At 36.4% G+C, this 15,135-nt stretch overlaps 1 protein-coding gene across 3 annotated transcripts in view; it reads left to right on the plus strand.

Moving 5' to 3' along the window:
• SEMA3C (semaphorin 3C) overlaps window positions 1–15,135 on the plus strand; it is a 137,402-nt gene that overhangs the window by 73,331 nt on the left and 48,936 nt on the right. For 2 of the 3 annotated variants that reach the window (XM_009285523.1, XM_009285524.1), the window contains 2 exons: window positions 9,461–9,621; window positions 12,078–12,140. In XM_009285523.1, coding sequence (XP_009283798.1) covers window positions 9,461–9,621; window positions 12,078–12,140 — 224 coding nt within the window. Of the gene's footprint in view, window positions 1–9,460; window positions 9,622–12,077; window positions 12,141–12,283; window positions 12,341–15,135 lie in introns of those variants that run through there. The other variant, XM_009285525.1, reaches the window with a different exon arrangement.

The raw sequence follows: 15,135 nt of genomic DNA on the forward strand, positions 1-15,135 counted from the left end.
TGAAATTCTTTTGAATGTGAAATACTGCCCTCCAAGCCTTCAGCTCATGGCTGAGGAAATTTTACATTATTTTACTGAAGAATGAATACAAGCTAAGCATTTGGGATTTAGCTTGATCTCTTTATGCCTGATATTTGCCTGGTAGGTAATCCTAATTTGATTAACATGGTAATAATAATAATGAAACTGTAACCAGGCCTGCGTATACTAAGTTGCCCTTTTTTTATACAGAGTAAGGGTGAGAAGTGACTGCTGAAGGAAGGACCAATATTTTTTAAGGAGACCTGTGGATAAAGTGGCATGGCTAAAATTGCAGCTAAAGTTGGTTAACATCAATAAAGGCAAGGATTTCTGCAGCAAGGGCAGTAATGCCAATCCTAGATATACAGAGATCGGCTGAATCTCTGGGGAGGTTGCTCTTTGAAGGAGAGAAAGGAATATAATGAAAAGGGTTCCTCTGCCTCACCACAGTGAAATGGGTTCTTACTTTATTACAGAAACCATTATAAAATATTTCAGTGGTTGAGCTGTGTTTTCTCAATGAGTTTTTATTAGCTCTGGCAACAAGAATAATTCTGCAGCTTAGCAGCAATATGCTCGGAGAGAAAAAGAAAAACTGCATGTGAGTTGATGTGAAGAGTTTTTTTGGTCAGAAAAGAAGTTAAGGGACTACTATCATACTTTCATTGTTTGAGGGGTTGATTATCTTGCAACATTTGATAGTTCTTCACTACAATTCAGAGGCACGGTTGTCGGTACATCAATAAAAATGTATTAACACCTCAAAACTGCACATTTGGGCAGTAGCTGCCTTTGTCAATTTTGCAAAGGGCGAATTATGTCTTCACTGTCTACAGGCTACCTCAGTAAACCTGCAAAGTACGCTCTTACACTGAAACAGAAAGGTAAACTTGCAAAGACAGACCATTCTAGCAGTAAAACAACCTACCTTCCACTCAACCTTACTTAGACTCTCCCTGCTCCTCTCTCTCCCTCCCCAATATTCAAAAACGTCCCAGCTGACATCATCTGCCACATCAGTTTGTGGGGTGTAAATAGTCAGGTACTCAAACCTAAGCCTAAAAAGGTTTGCTTTTATCACAAACATAACAGCCTGAATGAGATGCAAAACTAATGAGAAGTCCATTCAGACCTCGTCCTCCTCCCAGAGGTCAACCCACTAGTGGCAAATGGAATGAAGATGAATGAATTGGGAGGACAGCTCGCAAGTCTCATGTTGTTGCCCAGTTCTGACTTGGAGAATAGCACTAGTTTCAGTTTTAATTCATTTTTCAGACAGACAATTACAATAATTCATCTTCTTCCATTTCTCATATCTTTCTTTAAATTTGGATCAAAGGGTTCTGGTGTCTGCATAGAGTCAGGGCTTCAGCTGGCCAGTTAGTCTGGAACATTTCTCTGTGTGACTGAGCATCACAGAAGGAAGCACAACCGTTCCTCCAATGATGTGATTGCTGGTCCACTAGAAAAAAAGAGCAAGACAGAAAACACAAGAGATTACAATGATAAGATATACTGCTCCCAGAAGAAGTAAAATAATGTCGAATTTGTTTGACTTCTCCACGGATGTGGCTTTTTTTCTTGCTCCATCTCAAAAATAATGTCATACTTGGCAATCAAAAGCTGCTTATTCCTGCATCGGGAAAACAAAAACATCTTGAGTGCCGATGGCAAAGCCACTGTGTGCACCCAGGCTAGTGAGACGGGTTGAGCTTGTGCAGCCTTAGGCAATGTGGCAAGGACCCTCTCCATGTCTGCTGGAAAGAAACAAAAGAGTAAACTCTGTATAACTGTTCAGGCTTTGAAGTATGCAGCTTAGAACTCTTGGAGAGCAGTTTGCACACTGCAGAGGTGTTATACACAAGCTCTTTATACACAAGACATGGAGAAGCCTGGCTCCCATCTAATGTGGCTAACTCAGCTGCAGTAATCTTAAACCCAGTTGGCCTGTCTTTATGGCTCTCCATGCTTGCCAAAGTTGTCTCTTTGGTTTTGGCACCAAAAATGAGAATAAAGCCTGGACAGGTTAATAGTGGGAAGAAATGAGCAAGGTAATATTTGAAAAATCAGATATCTTCTTCTGGAAAGTTCTGTAGAGTGGCAGTATTTGTGACATCTTCTGAAATAAAATCCACAAATTGCAATTATATAAAGGGATAAAGTTGATGACTGGTAAAATTATAACTGCATGCTACTTACTAAAAAATAAGAAGCCCACTTTTCAATTTTTTTTTTTTTTTTTAAAATACCTATACAGACTTCAGAGGAGTTATTCCAGGTTTACAGTGAGTTAAGTGGAGGAATAATCTGAAAATTATGCCAAGAAGTGTCTACAGCCTAGTGAGACTGGCTGGCTGGAGGGTGTGGGTGGTCTTGCATAATTCTCAATGAAGGAATCTCAATACTGGAATATTTGGTAAGATTTGGAATAGCTATGCAACTGCAGTTTGGAAAAAGTTGACATATTTTTCCTCTTTGTTTTGGAGTGGGGCTTCTATTGTGGAATGTGGTATGATTTCATCATGACAATATCTGTGTAAGTAAAAAAAAAAAAATCAGCATTTTAATAGTGTCTGCTCTTCATAATGTAAAGCTTCAATAAAAATGCACTTAACCTTGTAGGATATGTTGGGTTGATGAATGTGCCACAGAGCCATACTAATACATTTTGCCACACACAAGTAAGTGACTTTCTCTCTTCGTGTGTTTGCCTTTGCTTAGAAAGCACATTCCTCCTGCACAAAACTGGAAGCTGCCCACACCTCAGTGGATCTGCCCCTCCTTCTTCATTCTTCAAAGTAGCAAATCAAAGATGAAAAATTCTCTGATAGTTTTTGATAGTTTTAATAAAACAGCACTCTGTCATGAGTCATTCCCCTTTCAGTACAACTTTTAAAAAGCCCCATCATCAAAAGCCAGTTAATACTCCATTGTGATCTTTTTAAAGTCTATGAGTTACCAGGATTTTAGGACGTCTGTGTGTTGTGAATTGTAAAAAAACGACTCATCTACTGACATATGTGATCACTCTGCTTAAGGTCAACTATTAACTGGTATGTCTTTTCCTATCAACACATGGTCCCCTTCACAAAGAGCTATTGAGGGTTTTACTGCTCCTAATGTGTATGTTGAGCTGCTCAAGGTGACAGATTGTTCTTCAGACATGCTAGAGCTACCTCTGGGCCTGATTCTCCAAAGACTTCACCTTGGTGCTATTATTTCTATTTATAAAAGACTGCACTATCTCAATCCAGTAATGTTTAAATTCCATTTTCAACTCATTTAGCAAATATACCAACAAGTATTCAAGGCGTATATTTAAACCAGATCATATTTAGATATCGTTGACATTTCCGTGTTATTTACTCTCATTCCAAATACAGCAATTAAGTTTCCTTCTAGCAAATTATACATTTTAGCTCTGGGCACAGAGGGCTCCTGTTTCAGCCTGTACTGTCTGAACTCCCTTCCTCCCTATCCTCCAAGTGATCTTCTTAATTAGTTAGCCTGTGATTTTATGAGCACTTGTAAATCTATCTTCTCCCCTCTCACTCGCTTTTTTTTTTTTTTTAATAAAAATGTAATTAAAACCCTTTCAGACAGATTCAGAAGCTAGCAAGTGTGCACATCTGTGACTTCCAGTCCTTATAAACCTATTACCCCTTATACAAAAAGCCAAATTTCATCCTAACAGCATTAAAAAAAAAGTGCAAAGACTTCTCATGCGTGAAGAAGAGATAAAGAGATAAAGAAAAGGTCAAAGGTCCACCTGAGCTTTTTGGGCCCCGTGTGGTTAAGGCACACAAGGGACTGACTAGTAGCACATCTGGCTCTTTGGCCAAAAGACTGCATACCCATTTATAATCAGCTTCACTTGAGACCTGGCTGAGGGTTGGGTTTTAGTTTGAACACTGCATGAGCAGTGGCAAAATGCTTTAACAGCTCTCTTATCTCACCCCCTTAAGTAGAAGGTATCAATACAGGTTTCTTCAAAGAAAAGGAATATCGACAGTGCAAAGGTGACTTGTTCTGAAGTTTTGAAAGAAAATATTTCAGACTTCCCTTGTTCTCTTCCCATACATAAAATTAAACAAATAGTCACATTGTATCCTCACAGAGTTGAAAAGCAATATTATAAATAGCATACTTTTTCCACAGTTACTATGTAAACTATAAAACCAATACATTTATTTCTTCCATGTCTTTACACTAAAAAATCAGAAATAAGGCCAAGAAAACAATAGTTAAAATTATTAGATTCTTATGAAATCTGATACCTTTTAACTAGATCTTTTCTAGTCATTTCTACTAATAAGGTAAAACACAGAGAAGTTAGTCAATAGAAAGTAGAAAGGAAAATTTTTAAACTAAAATAAACCAGAGCTTTTCTTCTGGCTGAAGCTTTTTTCCAAATTATTTTTTGTAACTTTGCAGATATCTCTGATTCCTCTCACATTTTTAAAATATGTAACCATTCCTTTCAATGATAGCAACATTATGTACAGTCTCTCTCTTATATGTGCAAATTACTTTTTCACCTGTTTGAAAGTGACCTGTGAGTAAAAGGGTGCCATTTCCATTTGATGCTATAAGCAAAAACATTATTCTACATCAATATTTATTTCTAAGGTAAAAAAAAAGAGAAAAAAAAGAGAAAAAAGATTTATTTCTAGGGTAAAAAAAAAGAGAAAAAAATTTGTTTCGTTCCAGTTCCTAGAAGGTGAGATTTTACATTGCAGTTTCACATTTGGCATGGGCTGGCATATTTGTTGGCACAAACTGAAGGTTTAATGAGGCTTAAGAGAGTCTTACAGTCTCCTTAACTAGAAGCTAATATTGTCAAGCCTACTGCTAGACGTACACAAGGCCTGTCGTTTGTGGACCCCGTACCCCATTTTGTTTCGTTCCAGTTCCTAGAAGGTGAGATTTTACATTGCAGTTTCACATTTGGCATGGGCTGGCATATTTGTTGGCACAAACTGAAGGTTTAATGAGGCTTAAGAGAGTCTTACAGTCTCCTTAACTAGAAGCTAATATTGTCAAGCCTACTGCTAGACGTACACAAGGCCTGTCGTTTGTGGACCCCGTACCCCATGAGGGAATAAAAGAAAACAGCATTGTGTTGCTGACTTCCAAATCATTAAAGCTACATAAAATCCATGCCAATTTGGGCAGCAGAGGTTCCCCGGGGAGATGTAGACCATCTTTCTGGAAAGCTATGTTTCTCCCCTTCACTGTGGTGCTGCGTGTGAAACTGGATTGCTATGCTTTACTCCCTGCTTTTTTTGAGGCACATACACCAAATCTCTGCCTCTGCTCTGAACTACCCCATAAACAACCTTCTGAGACTGAATCCTTATGCCAGCAGGAAAGAGGAGGAAAACATATTATTTCTTGTACTTTACCACAGGGGAGCCTAAATTAAAAGCTTGACAGAGCATCCTCGATTTGCTCAAAGAAGCCCTGCCAGGCTGGAAACCCAGGGATAGTATAGTGCAGAGACGACTGCATGGACACTTTCACGTTTCGTAGTTTATCCACAGCTTATCTGTGGATAAACTCAGTGCTTTGAACTTGGGCTGGGGATGCTTGCATACCACGGCTGTAGCTTACCAAACTCTGCAATATAATTTCTTGTTTATATTGAACTTTTCAGTAACAAGTGGTTATGTGGGTCTGCGAATAGGAAATAATCTTATTTTGGGAAGGTCCTGCTAAAAATTGTATTAGTTTCAGTAACATGTGTATCAAACATCTATATTAGTATAAGATGTCTACCAAGGAAGTCACTTATATTAGGGTCTTATCTTACATATTAGGGATTATTACATCCCTTACGTTAGGAAAGTCAGGCTGTGTTTTCAGCATTGTGACACCAGTGAATTTGAATTAAGGAGTGATGAAAGGTTGATGCTGAATGATTAAATAAGATGTTCAGAAGACAACCTGATGAGTGGATCTAGCTCATATACCCATATGCAGGTTGGACAATTTGGGTATAACAGGCTGTGTTTGTCAGCAAGGGATATATCTCCACCTTCCTGGATTTCCAGTCTCTGATATCTGTAATTTGTTTTGTTCTGGCCAACACAATGAGTTTTGAGAGTTACAAAGGCTTTTGTGATGTTAATAATGGATATTACACAAATATTTTGTTGTTTCTCCTGTGAGAACACAACTTTTTTAAAAATAATACTTGCATTAATTTTTGTGGTGGATTAGAAGGATAATTAAAGAGTAGGTGTTAAACTGCCTAATTGTCAGTAAGCTGTACACTGTGTATGGAGAAAACTCCCAGGCATTGGGATCTCCAAAACGTGCAGTTCAATAATAATAATAGTTCTGGGGAGAGAGTTCCCTGAAGCTTTTGTTTTTCATTAAAAGGGAGAAGAGCTATATAACCTGTCCTCTAAGATCAGATTTTTAACACTAGGAATGAAGTTGGTATTGGCTTTATCACTGAGGAAAGCCAAAACTAAATTCACTGACTGATGAAAAAAGGGTGAACAAAGATTATTCTTGTATCATTAAGGATGACAGTTATTTGCGTATGGAGCATATTATAATCTTTTTTTTTATTGCCAAACAAAATTGTTAATATTCACAGAGAGCTGTCCGCAACATCATTCTCCATACAGCGTTTACTGCCTTGAATGCTTGGTTAAATTTCCAAAGCATGGAATAGGATTTGCTTTGAAGGTCAGTAAAGGTTTATATCATTTTTTTACAAAAACTTTTGGAGACGAAAAGCATCTTTCCAGCCATCACTCTTTCCAAGTAACAACACTCAGATAGTAAATCTTTAAAAAATCAAATTTTCTTGGATGATTGTGTGGTAAATTTTGTTAAATGAAAAGAAAATTTGATTAATTATAAATTCCCTCCCTGTAGCCCTAAGAAGCTAATAAACTGTAAGTTTCAGCACTGAAAGAAATAAAACTAATAAATCTCTATGAGAGTATTTGTTTCAGGGTTTTCCTTTCCTCTTATGAATGGCGTTGAGTTTCCATAGTCTAGTGGCATGTCATAAGGTATTCTCCTCATCAGCAGCTTGATGGAGACAGATTACCCTTCAGGTGCCATAGAAAGAACAATGTCATTGCAAAGAGGTTAAAAATCCAGGAAAACAATGGATTTTAATAAATGAAAGATGTGGAAATTAATTATCTCTAATTTTGTCTCTTTCTTAAAAACAATCATCATGTTCTTGATCATCTTCTATATCAATCATGGCTTATTCTTTGTCAATCGTTGTCTGTCACTGAAGCAATAAGGAGGGGCAATCACTTATTGTGCAATCACTGTGCTCACATTTACCCAGTGTTGTGCGGGAAACTGCTGCTTCTCCCAGTTTATATGTGCTTTCCTAGGATATCAAATATACAGTTATGAGAAGGTTAAGTTTCACCTTGCAGCTGCCAAATATTACAGTAAAGTTAATAAGGCCACCAGGAAAAGGGATGAGCGCTAGCTTCTCAGACCTGTTATGAAAGGTCAGTCTGAGAATTTCAGAGAGGGCAAAGGGACCGCATTTTAATGGCACTATGCTGTCGAGTCTCCCAGGTGCCTTTGAAAATCCTAGCTAAAAGCTTACAGGGAGGGGTTTTTTTTAAATAAAGTAAAACAATTGATTTTTCAAGCACTGAAGAAAGACTTCTGAAAATGATGTGGACAATTTTCATATATATTTAATGAGTATTGTTTCAGTTTAAGCTTTTAGGTGCAGACTGTAAATCTTGATTGTATGTTTACCTTTTGTTGAGAGACGTATGTCATAGAAATACTATTTGTTAATTTTTTTTAATATTACCATAATAAATGCATGTAAGCTAAGCAACCCTTAGCTCCTGAAAGCTGTCACACGTCTAAGTGAATCAAAATACCATATCTTTCAGTAATTGAAGATATTTTTCATTTTCCTATAAAATTATTTAACAATCATGATAAAAATTAAGTGGAGCTATGTGTCGTATTTATCAATGCAAATCATATTCTGATAAGTGTTCTTTCAATCATTAGATCTCTGGTAGACAGGTATAAGTCCTAAGACTGCAGCCTTTGCCTGTATGTTGTCTACAGCTTGTCAAAAATTGCCTCCCAGTAATTTTCAAAGAAAAAACTATGCTTCCAGCTAAATATGTGTTTTATAGAAAGTGCATACTTTAGGCACACTTTTTTTCTTTTAACAGAGCAAATATCAAAAAATATTTTTGTTTTAAAATTTTTGTTTTCCAAAATATCATTAGCCCATGTTAAACTAGTCATCTAAAAGGCATAGGTGATTAATTTTGGATACCACATCTACTGTATTCTATAGGGAACTAATGAGCAAAAACTTTGCTTTTAGCAAAAACTAGACTTTAGCAACAGTGACAAGCCATATTGTCCCAGACAGTTTGCAAAAGGGATGTGGACTCAGTTCTTAGATTTATGAATAAACATTATAGAAGGGCTTCATTTTCATATGTACTGTGTATTTGCCACCCTCTTAGAGTCACAGGGAACACAATCCAATAATAATGCTCATGAGGTAAGAAAGCATAATTATATGTTAAATATTTGAATAAGGAGAAATTGATTATTAAACTTTTGTTTTTCCAGTCTCAGCTCTTGAGAAATATCCCTTCTGTTATTACTGAAAAGAAAAATAATCTGAGTGGGCTTCAAAATATAAGACAGGAAGGCTGAGCTTTCTCAAGGGCAGCAAGTAATACTTATATTGCAGATGCTTGTGCTATTCCTGTAACAGGCCTGATCCTGCATTACTGAGATCAAAGGACGTTTTTCACTTCACTTCATTGAAGGAAGTTTTATGTGGAAAAAAAAAAGACCTAGTTCTACAGTTTTGATAGTTTGATCCAAATCCCATAAACAAACAACTGAATAAATGGACACATTTAGGCTCGATTGAATACATTTTTTTTTTCTTTTAAATAAGCCGTGCATGGTGATGAAGAACTAAAAAAAAAATTGACCTTGAAAATGATAAAAACCTATTCTTAGTGAAGCCCCCTGTTAGGAAAAGAAAGTAAGCTGTTCTTATGTAGTTTTCATTGATCTTGTGGATTTTCTGCTGTCATAGACTTCAAAATGTATTGAACACATTGATTAATTTAATATATGATCTTCCTTAAAAGCCAAAGCTGTAAATAATCATATTCATTAAAATAAGAATTAATTAGATGAATGAATAACAGCAATGCCTGATTTTTATGAGATATGTCTAGCTACTTAATGTATAAAAAAATTGCATTCAGACTGGGAAATGGAAATTTGTTTTAACTCAACCATTACATGATTACCAAGTGTCTGATGAGGGTTTTTCTTCTTTTATTGACCCCACTTGTGTTCAAAGATGCCTTTATTTAGAAAGAAATGCAGTTGTGAAGCAAGAAAGCAACCGAACCGCTTTACTAACTTGTTGTCTTTACTGTTTCAGAGCTGCAAGAAACTAAGACCTCTGAATATCACAGGATATCCCACAGTCCCCTGGATTACAGGATATTATTAATGGATGAAGATCAGGATCGGATCTACGTGGGCAGCAAAGATCATATTCTGTCTTTGAATATTAATAATATAAGCCAGGACCCTCTCAGTGTAAGTTCAAGACTTACTTTGAAAATCCAAGCTTGCTTTTATTTTTAAGACAAGAAAAGTGTATTTCATTATTTTGCAGCAGGCAAAAGTCCAGGCATGCACCTTATTGAACCGTTAGTCCTTGGTTTATGTGTAATACAAGATGAACAAACTATTAGCATGGCTGCTCCTCAAACACTGTTTAAAAACTGACCTGTTTACTCCTTTTGAAGCAATATTCGGAATGGCTTGGCCTCATAACGAGAATTTGTATGGGTTGATGGTTTCCACTCCTCTCCAAGATTTAAGATAATTCAGAGATGCACTTTTAAAAGAAGCCTGTAAGGAAGAATAAGATACTTGCAATCACTTTCAGGCCATAGGGAAAAAAACAACAGGGACAGAGCTGCCTTTAACCTTCGACTATATTTATTTTTGTTTTGTACTCTGAAGTCTAATCACAGAACTATTTTCCAATCTTTTGTTATGTCTGTGTCAGCCCTCGCCCTTCAGTTGGGTAGCTGAGACACCTCCTGTTTGGGGTTTTTTGGACACTATGACCCTCATCTCCCTCTTGATGCCACCTCTTTTCTGGCTTCTTCTCTCACTTATCGAGATGCCATTTTCTAAGGACTCTTTGTGTCCCACGTCCTCAAACTGTAGTAGGCAGCCTGTATATGAAAAGAATCGATTTATCAAATGTTTAAACCACTTTCACGGATTCCTCTTTTATTCCCAGAGCCAGTTCAAATCCAGCTTCCCTGCTTTTGAAATAGGTGGCCTGCAGAAGTACTTGTGTGCCCAGAAGCCTGACTGTTAAGATATTACCTCTCCACAGACTGCCTTGCCTATCTTAAGATTATCACAGCTACAACACTACCTTAAAGTGTACCGTATAGGCCTTGTTCTACCAAATTCATTTGATCCTTTAATCTATGAGCTTTATTACTATACCTCAGGAGTATCGAGGGGCAGAGATAGCCAGCTTGCAGCAGCAAAGTTAAATGCCTTTCTTAAGAGGCAAGACTTTTAATGTGTCAGGAGAGAGGGAGAGGCCCCGCTGGAAGGTGATTAAGAGCACTTAAATTAGGCTTTGCTCTGACTCACCCTCTGGACATGCCTGTCTACCTGAATTGATTGTGCAGGGAGGCTGGGGAGGCTAACTCTAACTTACACATTTAAATTAAATGCTTCTCGTGTGATGGCGTGAACGCGCCCTTCCTCCTCATAGTGGTACAGAAATCTTCCTCTGAAATGGGGCCGCCTTCTCTGTTCTGAAATAGCTCGTGCGAACTTTTTGCTAATTCCCATCTCCCCAGTGATCTGGCCATCCTTGTCTGGGAGCTGCTGTGCTCCCGCACGGCAGGCTCCAGCCTTCCCTTAGCAGGTCGCCTTTAATTCTGTGCAGAGATCGGTTAGATAGGAAGGCCTCTGTTGCATGAAATATATTCTGCAGTATAAAGTTGCAAGGCATTTCAACAGTCTATTTAGGCCTGGAAAAACAAGAATTAAAAAAATCAGAAAGCAACACCACCTGAAATTTTCTGGCAGCGAATGTGATCACCCCGTATTGGGCTCAGAATTAACCTCTGCAATTCTACATGTTCTTTCGTTTGTTTATTTATTTTTATAACAGATTCACTTTGCTAATTTTATGCCTCTATAGAAACCCTATATACATATGCATATGCATACCTACAACTCTCTGCATATATATATATGTATGTATATATATCTACAGAGATCTTTTAATGCTCCAATTTATGTTATCTTGAGGCTAAATGTTATCAGGCTCTGACACCTACTAAATTTCTAGGGAGAGATTTCTAATGGATGTCTTTTCTATTTCAAAATCAAAATAAATAATGGAAGAAGCTCAAAAACTTTAGTTTGAGTATAGATCAGATAAACATTCAGACATTGAAGTGTGTGTCTGTTGGAAAACTGTCTGTAGTACAAGATATCTTGGAAAGAAATCGAGAAAACAGCCTAAAGTCTTAAGATTTTAAGCAGGTTTTGTCATAGGATATCCAAACCTTTACTGTTAAAACCAAAAAATTTTTACAAGAACCCTTCTTTCAATATTTTAGTGTTCCTATTTCTAGTATGAACAATTGCTAGAAGTTCAGTAGAAGCAAAAAAGTAAAGATGGACAGTAATTTAGACAACGATGATGAAAATATCTCTTATTTAGAAGAAAGAAGTTTAAATAAATTGATTAACTTATCTTAAAAATATTTAATAAAATTAATTTATATCAGCCAAAGACCTGGGCCTTTATTTTGTTTACTGCATGCTAGACAGAAAGTTGTTTTCATTTATCAATGAAAATCCTTTTTTGCCTTATAATCAAGGTGTAAAATATATCAAAATATTAACTTATTAGTGTAAGTTAGGCTTTAGTTAGCTTTTTGGCTGTCATTAAAACAAAATTATGTAATAAATATGTTACTTAAAAGATACTTCTTTTCTTACAGATTTTCTGGCCAGCATCAGCAAACAAGGTTGAAGAGTGCAAAATGGCTGGCAAAGATCCTACAGTAAGTTATAATCCACATGCACATGCACACACATACACAAATTACATACTTGGCAATAAAGTCACAGCACCTTGAGTGCAGTTAAAACATAATTATGTAATAAATATGTTACTTAAAAGATACTTCTTTTCTTACAGATTTTCTGGCCAGCATCAGCAAACAAGGTTGAAGAGTGCAAAATGGCTGGCAAAGATCCTACAGTAAGTTATAATCCACATGCACATGCACACACATACACAAATTACATACTTGGCAATAAAGTCACAGCACCTTGAGTGCAGCCAAAAACAAAATGAAAGAAGTGTTTGTTTTGCTTTTTAAATGCTCTGCAGGCCAAATGATAAAGTGAAATTATGAAAAAACAAGCTATGTAAATAGAATGCACCTTCAGACTTTGACAGATGGAAAAAGATATGCATTGTCCACTTCCTTGCCTTTTCTTCTTATTACTAGTCAAACTAGGTAACAGTACTTTTCCAGAAATGTCCTGGGGATGATGCCGAACAGTCTGTTCAGTGTGGGGAAGCGCTCTGGCTGTTTGCTCTCCCCAGGAACACCCGCTGTCTGAAGACCCCAGACTCAGGAACACCCCAAACACCTCTTTCCTCTTTCCACTGTCTGCAGCCTGAAGACCCCAGACTCAGGAACACCCCAAACACCTCTTTCCATTGCTTCCACAAAACAATCCCCAAATAAGTATCTGGAAACCAGTATGCTTTCCTAGAAAGAGGTAAAGATGATCTCTGGAATCATGGGAAACACAGACCATAGAGCAGTTGTCTTGAGTCACTTTGCATCACAGCTGATTATTCTCCCATCTAAATGCAGACACCTTCCAAAGGACCTAAATCAGATGGTAGTTTCCTTATACACTCTTTATAGATAATAGATAGAAATGAGGTATTTTGAAAGACCCAGTGAGTGGTACAATACAGCAGATCCTGTCTTTGGCAGAGTTGTGTATTAATATGGTTATCTTCCTAAAGTAATTTGAACTTACAGTCTGTATATGCCTAAATTTTATTAACAGAAGACAGTTAAATTGTGAAACAAAAAGCAGAAAGTCACATTTCAATCTATTCAGTTATCTTTTGACTTTTTACCAGTTCAGCAGCGCCTAAAGGTCTTTATCCTGGTTTTCTTTTTACCTCTTTAGAAATAGCAGTTTTCCAACTGATATTTTAGTATTAGAATTCAGAATCTAATCTGAGCCAGAAATTTGCAATTTCTCACTACTAAATTTATAAGAAAAAACAATGAAATTTTGCTTATATTTTTATTTGAGAAAAAAACTATGGAAATCAAAGCCTTCACATTAGGTATAATCATCTTTGGAACATACTCCTCAGCATGTATCTAGGATCGTAATTAATGAAGTGATTGAAGGACGTAAGCAGGTGTATGTAAATATAGCTTTTAATTTCAGAAACAATAGAATTAATGCAAAAGTCCACTGAATTTAGTATAAAAACTGTTATTTATGTCAAAGGTCTCTATATCATGCCTAATATTTCTATTTATTTTAGCTACACATTTTGTATTGTTAACTAAGCCAACAGATGACATGCAATTTCGTTACTGCAATGTTACAATAATTCACCTGAGTCCATTTTGTAAGAAAAATATGTGGGGGCTTTATTTTGAAAATCTATTGCAAATGCTGATGAACGTAAGGAAACCAGAAGGTTGGCCTACTGGGGTGTTGCTGTAATATTGCTTTTTCAAAACTATGGAGAGTAATTCACTATATTGCTGCAGAGCAACAGAATGATTCTTTATGAATAACTATATTATGGTTGGTATGGCAGCTTATCTGGTTTCTTTCCTGATAGCTATGGTAGTGAAAAACAAGTATTTTTCCTATTGAATATCCTATTTTTCTATACATCTTTACATTGTTCTGGTTGCTGCAGTGTGCAGCAAATTCTACAGCTAGTGGCCTGTTAAGTTGCACTAAATGTGAAAATAAAACACAGATTTCTGGATAGAACCTCTGTTTTTACAACAGTTTAATTGTGGGTACAGCTAATATCTTGTAATGTAGATAATTAAGAATGTCCACGTGCATCAACTTTGACTGATTTTTTAATGCCAGCTGTGCATTGCAGAAGAAAAACTAAGTTCCAAAAACAGAAATTTACATTAAGTTTCTTAGTATTTGTCCTCAAGAGTTTAAAAGAGAAAAAAAAAAATAACTATATTATGGTTGGTATGGCAGATTATCTGGTTTCTTTCCTGATAGCTATGGTAGTGAAAAACAAGTATTTTTCCTATTGAATATCCTATTTTTCTATACATCTTTACATTGTTCTGGTTGCTGCAGTGTGCAGCAAATTCTACAGCTAGTGGCCTGTTAAGTTGCACTAAATGTGAAAATAAAACACAGATTTCTGGATAGAACCTCTGTTTTTACAACAGTTTAATTGTGGGTACAGCTAATATCTTGTAATGTAGATAATTAAGAATGTCCACGTGCATCAACTTTGACTGATTTTTTAATGCCAGCTGTGCATTGCAGAAGAAAAACTAAGTTCCAAAAACAGAAATTTACATTAAGTTTCTTAGTATTTGTCCTCAAGAGTTTAAAAGAGAAAAAAAAAAAGGTACTGAAGAGCAGTTGCTGCTCCCACTAAAATCAATTATGTGTCTTATTGAAAGCTCACTTAAATAATGAGAAAAAGAGAACCCAATGCTAAATCACTCTTTGCAACTTAAAATTTTTAGTTCTATTTTAATAGCATTCTTGTGAGTTTCATTCTTGATAATAATGGGAGAAGCAGAGAATTAATTCAGAAGAATTAAGAATTTCAAATGAGAAAAAAAAAAGGGGGGAGAGTGAATGCATGATTGATAACGTTTGGCCTGTCAGAGACTTGTGATTATCACAAGGTAAAAGAGAAATAGATAGACTTGGAGGAGCCAGTGAAGGACTTTATGCAATCAGCAAATTCTTTTCCAAGGATATTCGGGGGGGGGGGGGGGGGGGGTTGTTTTT

This window comes from Aptenodytes forsteri, unplaced genomic scaffold, assembly GCF_000699145.1.
Source record: "Aptenodytes forsteri isolate BGI_AS27 unplaced genomic scaffold, ASM69914v1 Scaffold87, whole genome shotgun sequence".
NCBI classification, from domain to species: Eukaryota; Metazoa; Chordata; class Aves; order Sphenisciformes; family Spheniscidae; genus Aptenodytes; species Aptenodytes forsteri.